This window comes from Thrips palmi, unplaced genomic scaffold (genome assembly GCF_012932325.1).
Source record: "Thrips palmi isolate BJ-2018 unplaced genomic scaffold, TpBJ-2018v1 HiC_scaffold_16, whole genome shotgun sequence".
Taxonomy (NCBI): domain Eukaryota; kingdom Metazoa; phylum Arthropoda; class Insecta; order Thysanoptera; family Thripidae; genus Thrips; species Thrips palmi.
The window spans coordinates 7,717,000-7,733,601 of NW_023144625.1; the positions used below are offsets into that span (position 1 = coordinate 7,717,000).

The 16,602-nt window shown below is 59.5% G+C and overlaps 1 protein-coding gene across 1 annotated transcript in view; it reads left to right on the forward strand.

Annotated features, from left to right (window-relative positions):
* LOC117642958 (homeobox protein cut) overlaps positions 1–16,602 on the forward strand; it is a 177,200-nt gene that overhangs the window by 73,843 nt on the left and 86,755 nt on the right. The window contains exon 2 of the mRNA XM_034381595.1: positions 4,214–4,266. Within this exon, the coding sequence (XP_034237486.1) occupies positions 4,214–4,266 (53 nt within the window). The remainder of the gene's footprint in view (positions 1–4,213; positions 4,267–16,602) is intronic.

The following is a 16,602-nucleotide window of genomic DNA, read 5'->3' on the forward strand; positions in this document are numbered from 1 at the left end:
CGGCCGGGGCCGTATTGTCTGGTATTGTGTTTCGAGAGGGGCTCAAGCTGTCGATAGTGGAAGGCGGCGGGCAGGCGGAAGACGGGGCTTAGCACGGCGGTATTAAGAAGGCACTGAATAAGCCGTCCCGGAAGCCCCCTCCCTTATTTTTCGACGTGTGGGACTCGGCAGGATGAGAAACAGCGGCACACTAGTATATTGGGTGGATCGGAGGCGAGGCGCGTTGCGTGACGCTGCTCTGCCGGGGCGATACGGGTCTGTCCGGGACGGTACGGGACCGACGCGGGACCCCAAGGGGTTGACACGCTCGAGGCGCCACGCCGCGCCACGCCACGCCACGCCGCGCCACGCCGCGCCACGCCGCGCAGGACACGTGTTTGATCGCTCCAGATAGAGCGTTATGACACATGATGAATTCGGAGCCGGAAATAGGTGCGCTCTGCTCTGTGTCGCCGACCGAACACACACACACACACACACACACACACACACACACACACACACACACACCACACACACACACACACGGCGCGTGAGGCGCGTGTTTTTTCCCCGGCGTCCACGCGTCGTGTTTGGTGGAATCGCCCCGCTTTTCCGTTGTTATTCTTGGTCCCAAATCAAAGCGCGCTTCGGTTCCCGCATTTGTCACGCTGACGTGCGCCCGGTCCCCCCCAAGGCCCCCCAAGGCAAGCCGGCCGGGCCGCCGCGGGGCCGCCGGGCCGCTAGGTGCCGTGTGTGTCGGTGGGATGGATCCACGGCGCGGTGCCTCGCTGACTCGCGGATCGACGCCCTCCTCCTGGTGGGTGATCGGCAACGCGGCGTCGCACCGCGTACGTGTCGCATAGTGCCCTCATCAGGAGCAAGTTTATCGCCACGTCCGCGCCGGGCCCCGCCACGCCACGCCACGCCCCGCCACGCCACGCCCCGCGACCACCCGCAAGCACGGCCCTCATTGTCTGCGGCGCCCCGCCCCGCCCGCCGCGCCGCCACACATGCAAGTCACATGTCGCCCCGCCCGCGCCGCCGCGGCACCGCGACCGACGGCGTCGACGGCGTCCCTAACCTCGCCGATGACGCCGGCCTAAATCGGGTGGCGCGGCGGCCGGCGGCCTTTATTTTTAAAATAGATCGATTTCCGCTCGATTTCGAGCCGGTCGGCGACGTCGGCGATGGCGACGCGCGACGTGCCGCGGCGATCGAGTTGGCAGCGCTCCCCGCGCTTGCCGTTTGTTCGAGCGTTTGTTGCAGTGGGCCAGCCGACAGTGGGCCAGATATAGGCGGCCAAAAAGTCGCTAAAAAGGACTCCAACCGAACGTGTGATCCCACCAATGGATTCCTCGTCCGGAGAGCAAACCATTGGTGGGGTCACACGTTCGGTTTGGGTACCATTTAGCGACTCTGGAGCTCAAAACGCGTTTTGGCCGCCTCCACCGGTATTCTGGCCCACTGTTTTGGCGGTCTGGCCGGCGGGGTGTCCTGATGGATCGGCGTGCGTGGCGCACGGGGTCGCACGTGGAGGCCCGGGGTTCGAACTTCGGCGTTATTTTTTGTCTCGAAGGCGTCCGCTGTCGACGCCGTGCTTCGCGACCAGGCCGCGCTGTCAATGCTCCGTCGCGGCCGCGTGCGGAACGTCAAAGTGCAGCGAGGCCCGCGGTCGCTCCGTCTCTCTCGCACCCCTGCGACGCACTCCGTGAGTGCGAGAGAGACGGAGCGAGAGGCGGCGGAATCGCTCGACACTCATCACGGCCGCGCCGCCGCGCCGCCGCGGCCCCGCGGAATAGACTGAAATAACGAACCGTCAGTTTGCCGAAGAGGCTGTGGGTGGCGGCGCCGCGGCGGCAGAGGACCGAGAGGACGCCCTCTTGTACAGACATGAGCTTAGCATCAGCACGCAGTTCGATGGGAGATGGGACAGCGGCCAAAAATACCAAAGGCTGCACATGAGCCCCCTCCCTCCCCGTCTCTCTCTCCCCGTTGCCGCGCCGCCGCCTCCCCCGCGACGTCCCCGCCGACAAGTAGCGGCGTGGCGGCGTACTTGCGACGAGTTTGCGAGCATATCCTGCCGTCCTGACAGGCGCTGCCGATGTGGCGCGGGGCGGGGCGGGGCGGGCGGGTGGGGCGGGGCGGGGCGGGGCGGCGTCGAGGGGGACGATGACAGGTAGCGGATCGTCCGGCCGCGTCCTGTTGCCGCTCGTTTGGCAGGTCGTTTCGTATTTTTCGTCGGCCGCCTCTCTCCTCCCGCTTCCCCGGCTCCCCGGTGCCCCGGGCCGCAGCATCCTGAGTCGTCGCTCTGTCTCTCTCGCACTCACGAGGCCTCCCGTGTGGGTGCGAGAGAGACAGAGCGACGAAAGCGACTCTCAGTGTGCTGGCCGCACCGCACCGCCGTCGTCGACCCCGTGCAGGCGCTCGTTCGCACCGCCTCAGTTAGATTGGCCGCGCCGCTGCCCGCCGCCCGATCCGAAGCCGCGAAGCGCGCGAAGCCCCGCCGATACAAAGCCGGCCATTCTCAGGACCGGCGTCCCCGCGTCGCCGCCGACTCGGCCGTGCAGTTTAGTGTTCCACACAGTTTAGCCCGCGCTCTCGCGGAGCCGCCATGCGCCTGCAGCCCGCACCGACCCCGCGACGTTTAATGGCCCTAGATTCCTGTCGAAATGAGAGCGGGCCCGTCTCTCTCGCTCCGATTATAAATTTGACCAGGTTCTACCACGGGCACGGCGACGGCCCGGCCCACCTTCTTGCCAATTTTCCCGGTTTTAATTGGGATTCGGGCCGATTGTGCGCGCGGCTTGCGCGAAGCAGGAAGGGGCCGCCGCCTCCACCTGCGCAGCGCGGCGCAGCGCCGAGCAGCAAGTTGGCTCGAACGGCGCGCTGCAGTTACGACCGTCACGCGTAAAGTAACTTGCTTCTAAAATTGAATTCCCGCGGCCGATGTCTCGTCTCCGCGCGGCTAACGCCGGTAACTGCACACTGATTCCGAGAGAGCCGTTGTCGTCGCTCTGTCTCTCTCGCACCCACACGGGACACCCCATGAGTGCGAGAGAGAGAGGCAGAGCGACGAATACGACTCGCGGAATCAGTCTGCTGGAGCAGCGATCTTTGAGGAGCGCCCCGGGGGGGGGGGGGGGTCACTGGGACTTCCCTATCGGTATTCATACATGAACCAGCGGGTGGAAACTCTGTTGCCAAAAACGGCATGCAAAGGTTTTTTGTGCAGCTTAGATCTCGGAACCCAGAGGTGGTAGGTGAAATCCGAGGTCATATTTGGAATCCTCATAAAATTTCACTCGGCGTAGGACATGTTTAGTGCCAGGGCCAAAGGAAATGGTCAGTCATTTCCATGAGAAAGTAAAAAAACAGGTGAAAACGCTCTGGACCAGGATAGAAATTTACGCTTTATCCCGAAAATTGCTATTTGGTCATGCTTAATGTGAGACAACGGTAAGGCCATTCAATTCTGAGTACAGATATGAATTCAGCGTGCTTTCGTTGTGATTCAAACCTTTAGGTTTCTAACCAGGGGCCGGCGACCCTTAGACCACCGTCCTGCCATGTTTTTAATTTTATGACGATTGTGCACCCTCTCTCAGTTCACGGCACGGTTCTCGTTAGATGAGGGGCTGACGCCTCCCAGGCAGCGCAGCCAGGACGTTCAGCAGGATTCGAACTGACCTCTGCATTACCACAGGTCCCGTTATAACTTGATTTAACTAATCCAGCCGATTTTTCGATCCTGGCCCACGCCGGTTTTTTCACCTTTGATTTCCTAGAGCCATGACCGTCCTTTCCTTGCACCCGCACGGGAATCCCTACGCCGAGTGAAATTTTAGAGGATCAAGATGACCTCGGATTTTACTGCCCCTTGGGTTCCGCGATCTAAGGTGCACAGAAGGGGGGGGGGGGTCTTTTTCGGCAAATTCCCCCGCTGCATGAACCATGCCGGCACACAGTGGGCCAGAAGACCAGTGGAGGCGGTCTAAATCCCGGAGCGTTTCGAGGCTAAATGGGACTCGAACCGAGCGTGTGATCCCACCAATGGATTGCTCTCGGAACGAGGAATCCATTGGTGGGGTCACACGCTCGGTTCGAGCCCTGTTTAGCGACTCTGGAGCTCAAAACGCGTCTCGAGTTCTGGCCGCCTCCACCGGTCTTCTGGCCCACTGTGCGGCGGTTCCGTTTGGCGGTGGTTTGTGACGGCGCCTTGTTTCTGTTGCAGGGCCGGGCGACACTGAAGCACGCCGACCAGCAGCGCGGAGTCGCCGGCACCGAGTAGGTTCCCTTGCACGGTGGAGATGGGCGGGGCGGGCGGGTCGGTCCGAGGCGGACGCGTGACGACGGAGTGACGACGGAGTGACGACCGAGTGACGCGGACACGCAACGCGACGCGACGACGCGACAGAGACGCACTTTGAGCATGGACGTGGAGCAGCACAAGTTGCTGTCTTCGCCTATGGAGTGGCCCCTACAGCCAGACCGGCCGTCGTACCGACTCGAGCAGTTCTGGCAACAGGTAAGGACCGAAAGAGAGGAAAAAAAAAATACGGAAAAAAAATTTGCAACTCGTAAACACGTTTTGACCTGAAAAAAAAAGTGCGGGCTCCTCGCCACGTCATGTCCGTCTGACTGTAACGCTGTAACCGCCTCCCGCTGCAAGAGTCGATACCTGGCATGACGCTCTGCGAACGAGAATGTCGTCCGGAGAGACTTCGCTTTTTTTTGCAGCGGGGCAGAAGCTTTTGTGTGTAGTTAGCTTAGTCGTGTAGTTGGTTGTAGTGACGCTGTATTTTGACGTAAAACGGAGACGCGACGCCCCCGCCCCGCCACCGCCTCGGCGGGCACTCTGTCGATTGAGATCTTAATGCTCCTTCAAGAGCTTGAAAAACCGATCGACCTCCTACAGTGCGGAAACAATCGCTTTTATTTGATCAAATCTGGGGCCGCCGCCGCCGCCGGAGCCGTCTCGTACCCCGTCCTCCGAATCTATCACTTATCTGCCCCAGTGACGCGGAAAATCGGGCGGCCCTTCTGCTTTTACGGAAGTTATAGCAACAAAGACGTCGAAGCCTTTCCAGGTGAATTTCCGTCAGTCATCGGATCATTGGGACGGCGGTGCGGCGGCGGCCCGAGACGCCGCGCAGCGCGGCCGACAAAGGTGGAAGCGGAAATTGATTTTGGTGTGAGATTACCCACTGCGCAGCGCGCCATCCCCCCTTCTTCTCTATTTTTCGGCCTAATGTATCGGCATCTCTCGATACAAGTGCAGCACCGCCATCAGTACTAATGTCTACCTGCGTCTGTCTGTCTGTCCGCCCAAAGTCATCAGAGCGCCATCGGTCGCCCTTCGATTCGATACATCAGCGTCAAAGATTTTTGGCCCCGGAATGGCTTGATTCGATAATAAGTACAGACTTGCCGCCTTCCCTTCATAGCGCATCATCTGTTTTCTCGGAGACTGTTTTTTTTTCCTCCTCCTTCTCTTCCCCTCTCGTCTTCCTCCGGCTGATTCCTTTCCCTGCGGTAATGTCTTTATAATTCTAGTGTGTTTGCTCTGTTTTTCACGCCCGGCCGTTGCTCGCGGATTTGCACTTTTGTCTCGTCCATTTGTTTTGGCCGGGGCTGTCTGCTCTGCGCGTCCTTGGCGCCAGCCGCCCCATCACTGTGGGGCGCGGCCGAGACGGGCCGAGGGATCCATTAGGCAGTGCAGTGGGGCAGGGCAGGTCGGCCGGCGTCTTCGACGAAGTCCTCCTCGATGCGTAACTTTTCACTAAACAGGACTCGAACCGAGCGTGTGACCCCACCAATGGATTCCTCGTTCCGAGAGCAATCCATTGGTGGGGTCACACGTTCGGATCGAGTCCCATTTAGCGACTCTGGAGCTCAAAACGCGTCTAGAGTTTTGGCCGCCTCCACTGTGGTCCGCAACTTGGCGCTTACCAGTGTGGCTGCTTCGGGGTCATCTTCCCCGAGGTCGCATCGCTCCGCATTGCACCGCTTTGCACTGCTCTGCTCCGCATCCGCGAATCAAAGTACGCGGTGTTTACCGCCCGACGGCCGGACGGGCCGGGCAGCTTGAAGCCACGCGATTTGAAGCCGCTTGCCGGCCCTAAATCTGCAGCCTGCATCGGCGCAACCTTGTTGGCGGCGCCACGGCCTCTCTCTCTCTCTCTCTCTCTCTCTCTCTCTCTCTCTCTCTCTCTCTCTCTCTCTCTCTCTCTCTCTCTCTCTCTCTCTCTCTCTCTCTCTCTCTGTTGGTTCGGTTCCGCGCGACCACTCCGCGCGTCTGTGCCCCGCCGCTCGTAAAGCGAGTCCAAAGCCGGCGGCGCAGTGGCTCTAGCGCGGCGTTAGAGTTAGGACGCTAGAACGGGCGGGCGTGGCCGCGGCGGGGCCACCGGGACCACCGGGCGGGGCGGCGGCGTCGCGGACACACACGGGAAGAGGCCGCCAAGTACGCCAAGGAGTAGGAGATCCCGCAGTGTAGGGGCCTTCTGGCCTTCTTCCTGCAGACTGATTCCGAGAGTCGTTTTCGTCGCTCTGTCTCTCTCGCACTCGCAGGGCGTCGCGTAACGGTGCGAGCGAGACAGAGCGACAAAACGACTGGTCGGCTTGGCCCGCTGCCGCCTGCAGAAAGCTCCCGATCCCGATCGGCCCCCCTTCGGAAGGGAACGAAGGCGCGAATGGGTGGCGAAGCGTCGTGGGGGGGATCGGGCGCGCCCTCCACTGTATAGCTGTGCGTCTGGCGGGGCCTGCCGATGCACTGCATAGAGGCTCTTGAAGAGTATTGAATGCTTTTTGTCATTGAGACAAAGGAAAGGCGGCGTTATTGTGTTGTTCCCTGCGATATTGAGCCATCAGGTAATGACTGTAATCGTGCATTATCGTTCGTCACACACACACACACACACACACACACCACACACACACACACACACACACACACACACACAGGCTGGCTCGCCCACCACGAAAGAGAAGGGGGAGACAGTTTTATTTTGACCTCTTTTTCGTTTTTAAGGATTGGCCGCATCGACGCGGTAAAGTATCGGTTACGAGTGATAATGAACGTATGATCGGGGCGTGTCCCGCCGGGGTGATCAGCTCCCCCCCCCCTTCCCTCTCTCCCCCTCCCTCGGGTTGTAAAGTCGCAAACGGACCGTTTTGACATCATAATATCGCCACACGCAACTCCCCGGCCGGCCGGCCGGTGTAAATTTCCCTCGACGCGCGGGCATAACTGGGTGTCTCCCTCTCTCTCGCACTCGGACGCGATCCGATATCTCGGCCGTTTACAGTCGCTAATTGTGGCGTCCGAATGGCCGGCGGTGTCGTCCGCCGCCGACTGATTCCGAGAGTCGTCGTCGTCCCTGTCTGTCCCTCTCGCACTCGTGGGGCGCCCCGTGAAGGCGCGAGAGAGGCAGAGCGACGAAAACGACTCTCGGAATCAGTCTGCCGGAGTCCGGCCCGGCGTCGATGTGGCCATCAAGGCCCTGCCCGCGGTGCCCCGCTGGCTAGCCCCGCCAGGCCGACGGCCGCATTGTTGAGGGCGGTCTCGGCGGGGACCACCTTGAGCGGGGCGCTGCGGCGGGCGCGCGGTGTTGACGTCGTCGCCAGCGTCCGGCGATCTGAAATAATCAGTCAATTATCCGTGGCACCTCGCCCCGGCCCGGCGTTCCCGTTGGCGGTGCGAGCCCCCCCCCCCCGCCGTTTTCCCGCCGCACCTTCATAACGCCATGCCGTACTACTATGGGCTCCTAATCAGCAAAGTTAGGTCGTCGATGCGATGGGCGGCGCGGCGCGATGGCAAGCGATGGGGTGGCGGCCGCCCTGCAGACTGATTCCGAGAGTCGCTTTCGTCGCTCTGTCTCTCTCGCACTCGCGGGGCGCCCCGTGCGAGTGCGAGAGAGACAGAGCGACGAAAGCTCCTCTCGGAATCAGTGTGCTGGTGGCGGGCGTGGCGGCGGTCCCCGCGGCCTCGTCGATGGCCCCGGGATATTGCGAATCTGGCGGCACGGCGAGGAAGGATATGGATTCCAAGTGCGGTGCGCCGCCGCCGTGCCGTCGGTCGACTTCGCTGCAAACCGCGCGCGGAGTTCGCGTTCGAATTTTGGCGCCATTTTCACACTGTTACCGCTATGAAGCACAAGGGGGGTAAGTCCGAGTCGGAGCAGTCCGCGGGGGCCTCGCGAAAAAGGGGAGGGGGAGCGGAAGTGGCGTAGCAATGAAAAGGAAAGGGCCACTACACCGTGCAGCCCCCCACCCCCACCCACGCCCCCAAATGGGGCCCCATGCGATATTTATAACAAATATAAAAAAAGCAGGCGTTTTAATATTACGGGCTGTGCGGCACGGTAAAGGGGATTTGCTCTACCACGGCCGTGCCTTGCAGTGGCGTGCCGTGCCGGCCGCAGATACCGCACTTTACAGCCCGAAATATATATTAAAAGCTAATACATGCCACATTGTGTGATAAAAGTTGGGCTGCCGGGCCGCAAGACAAGGGCGGCTCGGGGAAATTGATTTAGAAAATGCTTTGATACGGCCGGGGCGGGGCGGGGCGGGGCGGGGCGGGCGGGTGGGGCGGGGTGGGGTGGGGCGCGAAAAAGAGACGAATTTGAGTGGTGAGCTGACAATGACGGCCGCCGTCAGATTCGCACTTTGATGTTGTGGCTTGGCCCGGATTTTTTTTAATTTTCGGGGCAAAATGTTTGTGGCTTTCCGTGTACACGGCGTGTGTATAGACAGGCGGTGCCCGTAGACCGGTGGTATAGGTGTGCTCCTAATGTGATTTTGATGATTTGTGATTGATTGATTCGGTTCGGCCCGACGGGGCCCGACACCTTCGGGGCGACTTCGGTGGGACTTCGGGCCGCCGCCGAAGGGTTGCGCGGTGATTAGGATTCGACAATCCGTTACGGTGGTCCACTTTTTTTTTCTCCCCCTTGCTGGTTTTACCATTGTTTCTTAAACGGGAAGACGCTTCGCCTCGTGCAACCCTCGTGAAACGAACAAATTAAAACTTGTATAGTTTTTATTAGTTTTTTAGTAAATTTTGTTTAATTTTAAAAATTGAATTAAATTTGACTAAACTTAAGTATTTTTAATTAATTTTCATTTGCAAAACTAGAATTTGTTAATCTTTGTAAGCTGCATTTATTCAATTTAATTTAAGATTTAATTAAAGCAGCTTACAAAGATTAACAAATTCTAGTTTTGCAAATGAAAATTAATTAAAAATACTTAAGTTTAGTCAAATTTAATTCAATTTTTAAAATTTAACGAAATTTACTAAAAAACTAATAAAAAATATACAAGTTTTAATTTGTTCGTTTTACGAGGGAAAGGGACTGATTGACTTCAGAGCTAATGATTGCCCTTGGTCTTTTTTTTTATTTCTTTGCCGTGCCCTAGTGTTCTTTGTGACGGGCCTGCCTCCTGGCCCGGTCGGCCTGTTTGCCGTGCCGCATTGATTGATTGATTGATCGTTTTGGTTGATTGATCGAAAGTCACGTTTTCCGCACGAATACTGACCACGCGCAATATGCGGCCTGGCGCCGTGCGCCTGCACGTGTGTGTGTGTGTGTGTGTGTGTGTGTGTGTGGTGTTGTGTGTGTGTCTGTGTGTGTGTGTGTGTGTGTGTAATGAATAACCACTAGGTCGGCGCCGTCGTTGATTTCATTAATAATGCTACGCCCATCAAATGCAGACGCGCGCGCTCGGGCGCCCCCAAAATTTATTCCTTTTCGTTTATCCGTCTGGTTTGGCGTATTGCTGGTGGCGTGCCGCGGCACGGGCTGGGCTGCCAGGTGGAAAAATAGACAAACGAATTCGGAACGGCGCATCGCAGAGCGTCGCGAAGCCGACACGCCGCGCGCCGATGCAGAGCAGGCGCGCCAAATTCAAACGCAGCCGCGGAACCTCACCAGGTGCCTCCACTGTCGCCGTCTCTCTCCCACCCCCGCCCGGATATCTCCTCCGCTGTCCCGCTCTCTCTCTCTCTCTCTCCCACCCGCACGCGGCCAGGCCCCACTGCCGGCAAAATCGGTGGCGCCGCTCCCCGATACATAAAAAAGCCGTGACTAGCCACACGTATGATCACACGTTGGCTGTGTGTGTGTGTGGACACGAGCAGGGGCGTGTTTCCCCTCCGGAAAGGAAAACAATATAAAGAGTATGGACATCAGCAGGCCAGCAGCAGCAGCCCCCGCGCGCAATCGCATTCATCCGTGAAAAATCTCGCGAAAAAAAAGTATACGATCATGATGCAAAAAATTAGCCAACAACAAGCATTGAAGTGGCGCACCGCGTACGGCTGGACAATGACCGCTCGACTGGTGTGTGTTAGTGATGAATTTAGTGCTTGTGGGTGGACAGGGGTTCAAAGCCCCATTTTTTTTAATTTTTAGATTTTCTATTTTTTTTATTTTTTGTGAGTGCATCATGACAGTAGGTGGTCCACACGCGCTCAATATGGCCAGGTTACTTCCGCTGCACTGCCTCGCTCCTCACTGCGCCCACACTGCTCGATATTCGCGCCCCGGGCGAGGACCCTATCAAGGGAAGCTGCAAAGTGATTCTAAAACGCGGAGCGGATTAATCGGGGCGACGCGGAAACAAAGCACTGGCCGGCCAGAAGTCAATACCACACCGACAGCGCGGCTTAAAGGCTACCCATCCGTGGCGTGCTTTTATTATTGTTTCTCTTTTTATCTCCGCATTGTCCACCGCTTTGCTTTTTAGCAAGCCTTTTTTTTTTTTTTTTTTCACTTTTCCAGCGGGACGTCCCGCGGCCGGCCGCCGCCTTCATCACAGCGGCCACCACGCGGCTTTGATGCCTCGCTTGTCAATATTAGCAGCTTCATAAAATATTAATATTTTTTTCGCGGTGAAAGTCAATCATTCTTTAATAAAAAGTGAGCGGTTGGCCGCGCGCGTCGCGCCAAACGGATCTGTTGGCGCGGGGGGAGTGGAGGGGGCGTTGCTCTTTATACGTTGTAACACTCTTTGGAAGTACACCGGGCGGTGTGGGGACTCGAACCCGGGACGCGCGGGGCGTCTGCTGCACTGCAAGGTGAAGGCAGGGGCACGGCGAGGACGAACCGCAACCATCGACTGGAACATCCGAGTATCGACTTCGGAGCCGTGTAGAAGCGCCAGACCGCCGCCAGCGCCGCCGGCCGCGCAGCCCGAGCTGGCAGGCAGCTGGCAGTCGAGTTGTCGTGGGGTTTCGATACAAGGGAACGTCATTGAGAGAGCGGCAGGGGAAAGGGGGGTAAGACCGGTAAAGTTGAAGTGAGAGAAGGGGGGGGAGAAAGGATTAGTAAGTCGCTCTGGCAATGGCAGGCACCTGGATTCGGGGCAGGGGGAGGCGGGGGGCTGATCGGGGCCCATCGGTACCGTCGCCAGGGTCTTCCCTGCCAACCTGCCGGCGAAAAGATCCCCGCGAGACAGCGAGGCATCGGCGTAGCACGGCGCACCGAGGGACAGAAGACCGATGGCGGCGGTCAAAGTCCCGGACGCGTTTTGAGCCTCAGAGTCGCTAAATAGGACGTGAACCGAGCGTGTGACCCCACCAATGGATTCCTCGTTCGAAGAGCAATCCATTGGTGGGGTCACACGCTCGGTTCGAGCCCTGTACCCTGTACGCGTTTGGACTTTCGGTCGCTGGCGTCGGCCTTCTGACCCGCTGTGCGGCGTAGCCACGCGGGCACACTGCCGTCCCCCTCCGAACGCGTTTTCCCCGCAAGAGAAAGAACATTCCAGGTAAGGCCGAGTGAAATGTCACGCGGGTCGTAATATCGAATAGTTGTGTCTAATTGCCTGCCTGCCTGTCGGCGACGCCAGGCGATGCGCTGCACGCGGGTTGCCTATTCACTGCTCCGGCTTCCAAAGGTCACGAGCCGAGGGGGAAGGCCCGCAGGCCCGCGGGGTGGCTGGCTGCTCGGTCTGACTGGCGCGGCGGCCGGCAAGGGGTTGCACAGTGGGCCAGAAGACCGGTGGAGGCGGCCAAAACTCTAGACGCGTTTTGAGCTCCAGAGTCGCTCAATGGGTCCCGAACTGAACGTGTGACCCCACCAATGGATAGCTCTCCGAACGAGGAATCCATTGGTGGGGTCACACGTTCGGTTCGAGGCCTGTTTAGTGATTCTGGAGCTCAAAACGCGTCTAGAGTTTTGGCCGCCTCCACCGGTCTTCTGGCCCACTGTGGGTTGGATGGCCGCCCCGGCCGGGCCGCCAGCGGAGCCCCGCTAAGCTGATTTAAAAGTTTTGGCGTGTGATTCGAGGATTCGTCCCCGGAAGGCGGAAGGCCGGGCCGCAGGTATTGTGGCCGCGGCCAAGTCGAAGCCCGGACTCGCGGTGTAGTGGAGGCGGCGGGCCGAGCCGCTCCGTCCCTCTCGCACTCGTGGGGCCTCCCCTGCAGGTGCGAGAGAGACGCTCGCGGCCGTCGGCATCGGTGTGCCGGCAGCGCCGCCGGCACCGCGACCTCGACGTCGTCCTCCCGAGCAGCTGGAGGCGATTGGCGCACTCTATGGGCCCCGCGACGGAGCCCGCGACCCTGCGGCCAGCGGCCCCGCCGTGGCCCCGACGCGGCGAGCAGTGCGGGCCCTGGTGCCCTGCTCTCTGAGCGACACCGCGCCCCGTCCCGCCCCGCCCCGCCCCGCCCCGCCCCGCCACCGCTACGCGCGAACGCCTAAGCGTGCGGGAACCCCGGGTCGTTCCTCGCCGCCGCGCGTTGCTGCGCGCCGCTCGTGCCCGAGCATTAATGATCGATACGTCAATACCAATTAACGAATCACGCCGTCATCCCGACTCACGGCGCGTCGCGGGTGGCCCCGGCCTGCCCCGGTCTAGCCCGGTCGGGCGTGACGACGACGAGGGGCAACCCTACACGTCGGCGCGAAAAGGCGGCGGCGGCGGCAACCCTAGCTTCCGCGGCCACGCGCGCCGCCCGGAACCATTAGCACCGCAATGAGAGAGAGAGAGAGAGAGAGAGAGAGAGAGAGAGAGAGAGAGAGAGAGAGAGAGAGAGAGAGAGAGAGAGAGAGAGAGAGAGAAGGGGAAGGCAGGTAGCCGGCGCCGAAACCAATCACTCCCCCGCGGCCGGTGTGTGGGCCGTGGCGGGCCCCACTTGGGTCCATCCTTCCATCCATCCATCGGGGAGCCCCGATCGGAGCCATCGGAGCCGCCAGGGCCGGGCCGAGGCCCCCACACACCTCGCAGCCTCGCACTGTACTAGAATGAGAGTCGTTTTCGTCGCTCTGTCTCTCTCGCACCCATGCGGGACGCCCCGTGGGCGCGAGGGAGACAGAGCGACGAAAGCGACTCTCGGAATCAGTCTGCAGCGAGCGGTACCGCAGAGTATACGTACCGGGAAAATGAGGCAGGATGTGCGGTAATGACAGGGCGGCCTCACTGTCAGTGTGTGTGTGTGTGTGTGTGTGTGTGTGTGTGAGGCGACTCTGTGTGTGTGAGAGTGAGAGGCAGCAGCCCAATGGGCGCGCAACACAGTAGCTCTTGGCCGGCATGGGCACTATTAACACGTATATCCCTTCTTTGCACTGACTGACTGACTGCCCTGAGAAAAAAAATACACGCTTCCAAAAAACGCAAGGATTTTTTTCCTGAGGCGTGTGCGTGTGTGATAGCGCGCGCATTTTCGCTACCCTTTGGAGTGGCGAGTGCCACTGCACTGCTACATGGGAGCGGTAGATGGGTAGATGGGTATCGCGGGGGCCCTTTCTGGCTCGCCGCCAAACAGCCGGGCTCTCTCCGCATGGCGTTCCGACCCAGCCGTGCGGACCGTTCGATTGCAGGAAGAGGATATGCCGCTAATAATTTTTTGTAATTTTTTCTTTCAAAGCAATTTAAACCTAAACTTTTTTCAGTCGAAAAAAAGAACGTTATGGCCCCAACCAGGTTACAACAATATCGGTCGTCCATTGTTTTGGCTCTTGTTGGCGCGTTTCGGCCGCTAGACTGGGCTGCCTACACCGCAAGGCCCGGCCGGCCCGTGCCGCCTATCTATACACTCAATTGGCACGCTAAAGCGCGTGCGGCCGCGTCGCCGCGCTCGCCAACTGCGGACTCGTTCCGAGAGTCGCTTTCGTCGCTCTGTCCCTCTCGCACTCATGGGGCGTCCCGTACGGGTGCGAGAGAGACAGAGCGACCCCGCGGCACCGGTGTTGCTGCCTCTTTTTAGTGGTTTTCATTGCCCGCGTCCCACAGTGGGCCAGAAGACCGGTGGAGGTGGACAAAACTCTAGACACGTTTTGAGCCTCAGAGTCGCTAAACAGGACTCAAACCGAACGTGTGACCCCACCAATGGATTCCTCGTTCGGAGAGCAATCCATTGGTGGGGTCACACGTTCGATTCGAGTCCCATTTAGCGACTCTGGAGCTCAAAACGCGTCTCGATTTTTGGCCGCCTCCACCGGTCTTCTGGCCCACTGTGGGACGACACGTACGTCGTCGAGTCCGCGAGCAGACCCACGCAACTCGCGGCGCGGCCCGCGGCAGTTACGGCCCCAACGCCAATCGGAAAACGCGACAACTTCAGTTTGTGGCAGTGGATGCGCGTTTTCCGTCAAAGTGCAAAGTGGCGTGGCGTGGCGAGGCGTGGCGTGCCTGTGGGCCGATGCGTCGCAACCAGTGTCGTCGCTTCATTTCATATTTCATCACGTTTAATAAACGGCGCTAAACATGGCTCGGTGCAGCGCCAACCATCGGCAGCATCTGCGGCCGCGCCGCGCCGGGCCTCAAAGCTGCAGAAACTACAGTCAGCTTGCACAGGGCGCGGCAGGGCCGGGGGAAAAGGGGGAGGGGGGGGCATGCCGATATTTGCTAATTAGAATCCCTCCGGAAGGGATGCAATGGAAAAAGGGCCCCCGAGGGGGGGAGGGGGTGTTTGGAAGTTGATTGACCCGGGAAGTCGCCGCGCCCTGAGACGCGTCGCTCTGTCTCTCTCGCACTCATACGGGGACGCCCCATGAGGGCGAGAGAGACAGAGCGACGACTCTCGGAATCAGTCTACCACGATGCGCTGGGCATCGGAGCGATTCCCTAGCGGTCCTGCAGCAGTGCGAGAGAGAGAGAGAAAGAGAGAGAGAGAGCGCGCGCGGTGGCGCAAGCAGGGGGCTCGTCTCGTGACGACGGCCGGGGGGGAGGGGCTGCAGTTTAAATTCTGCCGCTTTATCCCCGCGGTAAAATAAACAGCGTGAAAACAGAAGAAGAAAAATGGCCTAATTTATGTTTATGAAGCAGTGCGAGTGAGCGTTGCTGCTGGTGCACCGCCGCCGCGGCCCAGAGGGGTATTTTCAGAAATTTGCTCGCGCGTGCGGGGGTGAGGGTGGGGGAGGGGGTGGGGGCTGCGAGACAGTGCAGCAGACGTTTACGTCTTCGAATGTTGGCTTGCACTGTCCGCGCCGGGAAATTTCATGCTTTTATGCGCCACATTTGAAAGGCTGGCTCGCGTAAATCAGCCGGCACCGCATGCAGTGCACTGTGCAGTACAGACGGACGGTTCGGCCCCGGCGAGGGAGGGTGTTACGTTTTTTGTGGACGCCCCTCTAGGCGGGCCGTTTCCGACCGGTGGTGCTTTGTCCCTCCGTCTCTCTCGCACCCCCGTGCAGACTGAGAGTCGTTTTCGTCGCTCTGTCTCTCTCGCACCTGTACGGGACGCGCCGTGAGTGCGGCGGAGAGAAAGCGACTCTCGGAATCAGTCTGCTGTGGGACGGGCCCGTGAGTGCGAGAGAGACGGAGCGACGGCCACACGTCGCGCCGGCGGCCCGGCGGCGCTGCTTCGATTTGCCGGAAACAAAAGGAGGAACCCGGAGGCACCGGAGGCAGTCCCAAACCCCAAAACGGCGCGCCACCATGATGCATCACCGGGGGACCGAAGGCCTAACCACCCACCGAGACAAATAATCCAAACCACTTACCGCCGAAAGTGTCCCTGAAGGCCTTCCTTCCCGAATCCTTCATATTGACAGTCAGCATTGGGTTGGCCGTGGCGTGGCGTGGCGTGCCAGCACCGCACCTTACCGGGTAATTTTTACATTCAACACGACGACGACGGCGCCGCCGAGGAGAGAAGGACCTTCCCGATTTCCTCGTTATTTTATTGTTTTTTGTTGTTGTTTTTTCCCAATTCCACGGCGGACGGCCGGTGGTTGCTGCTGTTGTTGTTGTTGTTGTCCGTCTCCCCCGCCAGGTGGCGCCACCTCTGACGGGTCGCGCCCACGGCCGCGAACTCAATTACCAGCTCGATCGTCATCGAGAGAAGGAGAGAGAGAGAGAGAGAGAGAGAGAGGAGAGAGAGAGAGAGAGAGAGAGAGAGAGAGACTCGCCTTCTGGAAGCGGTGTCCGGCCTGCCTTTGGGCTGCCTTGGGCCCCCCGATGAAAACACTAATCGAACTGTTTTTGTGGTAATGGCAGCAGCTTTGTGGGGCCAATTTGTACGGGCTTCGGAGTCACGATTCGGCCGCGGCGGTTCCCCCCCCCTCCCCTCCCCTCCCCCCCTCTCTCCTCCCCTTCACACGCCACTGCACGCCCCGCGCCACTGTACGAATGCCAAAGTTGCGGCAATAAGGGCGAATCTCTAATAAGACGGAA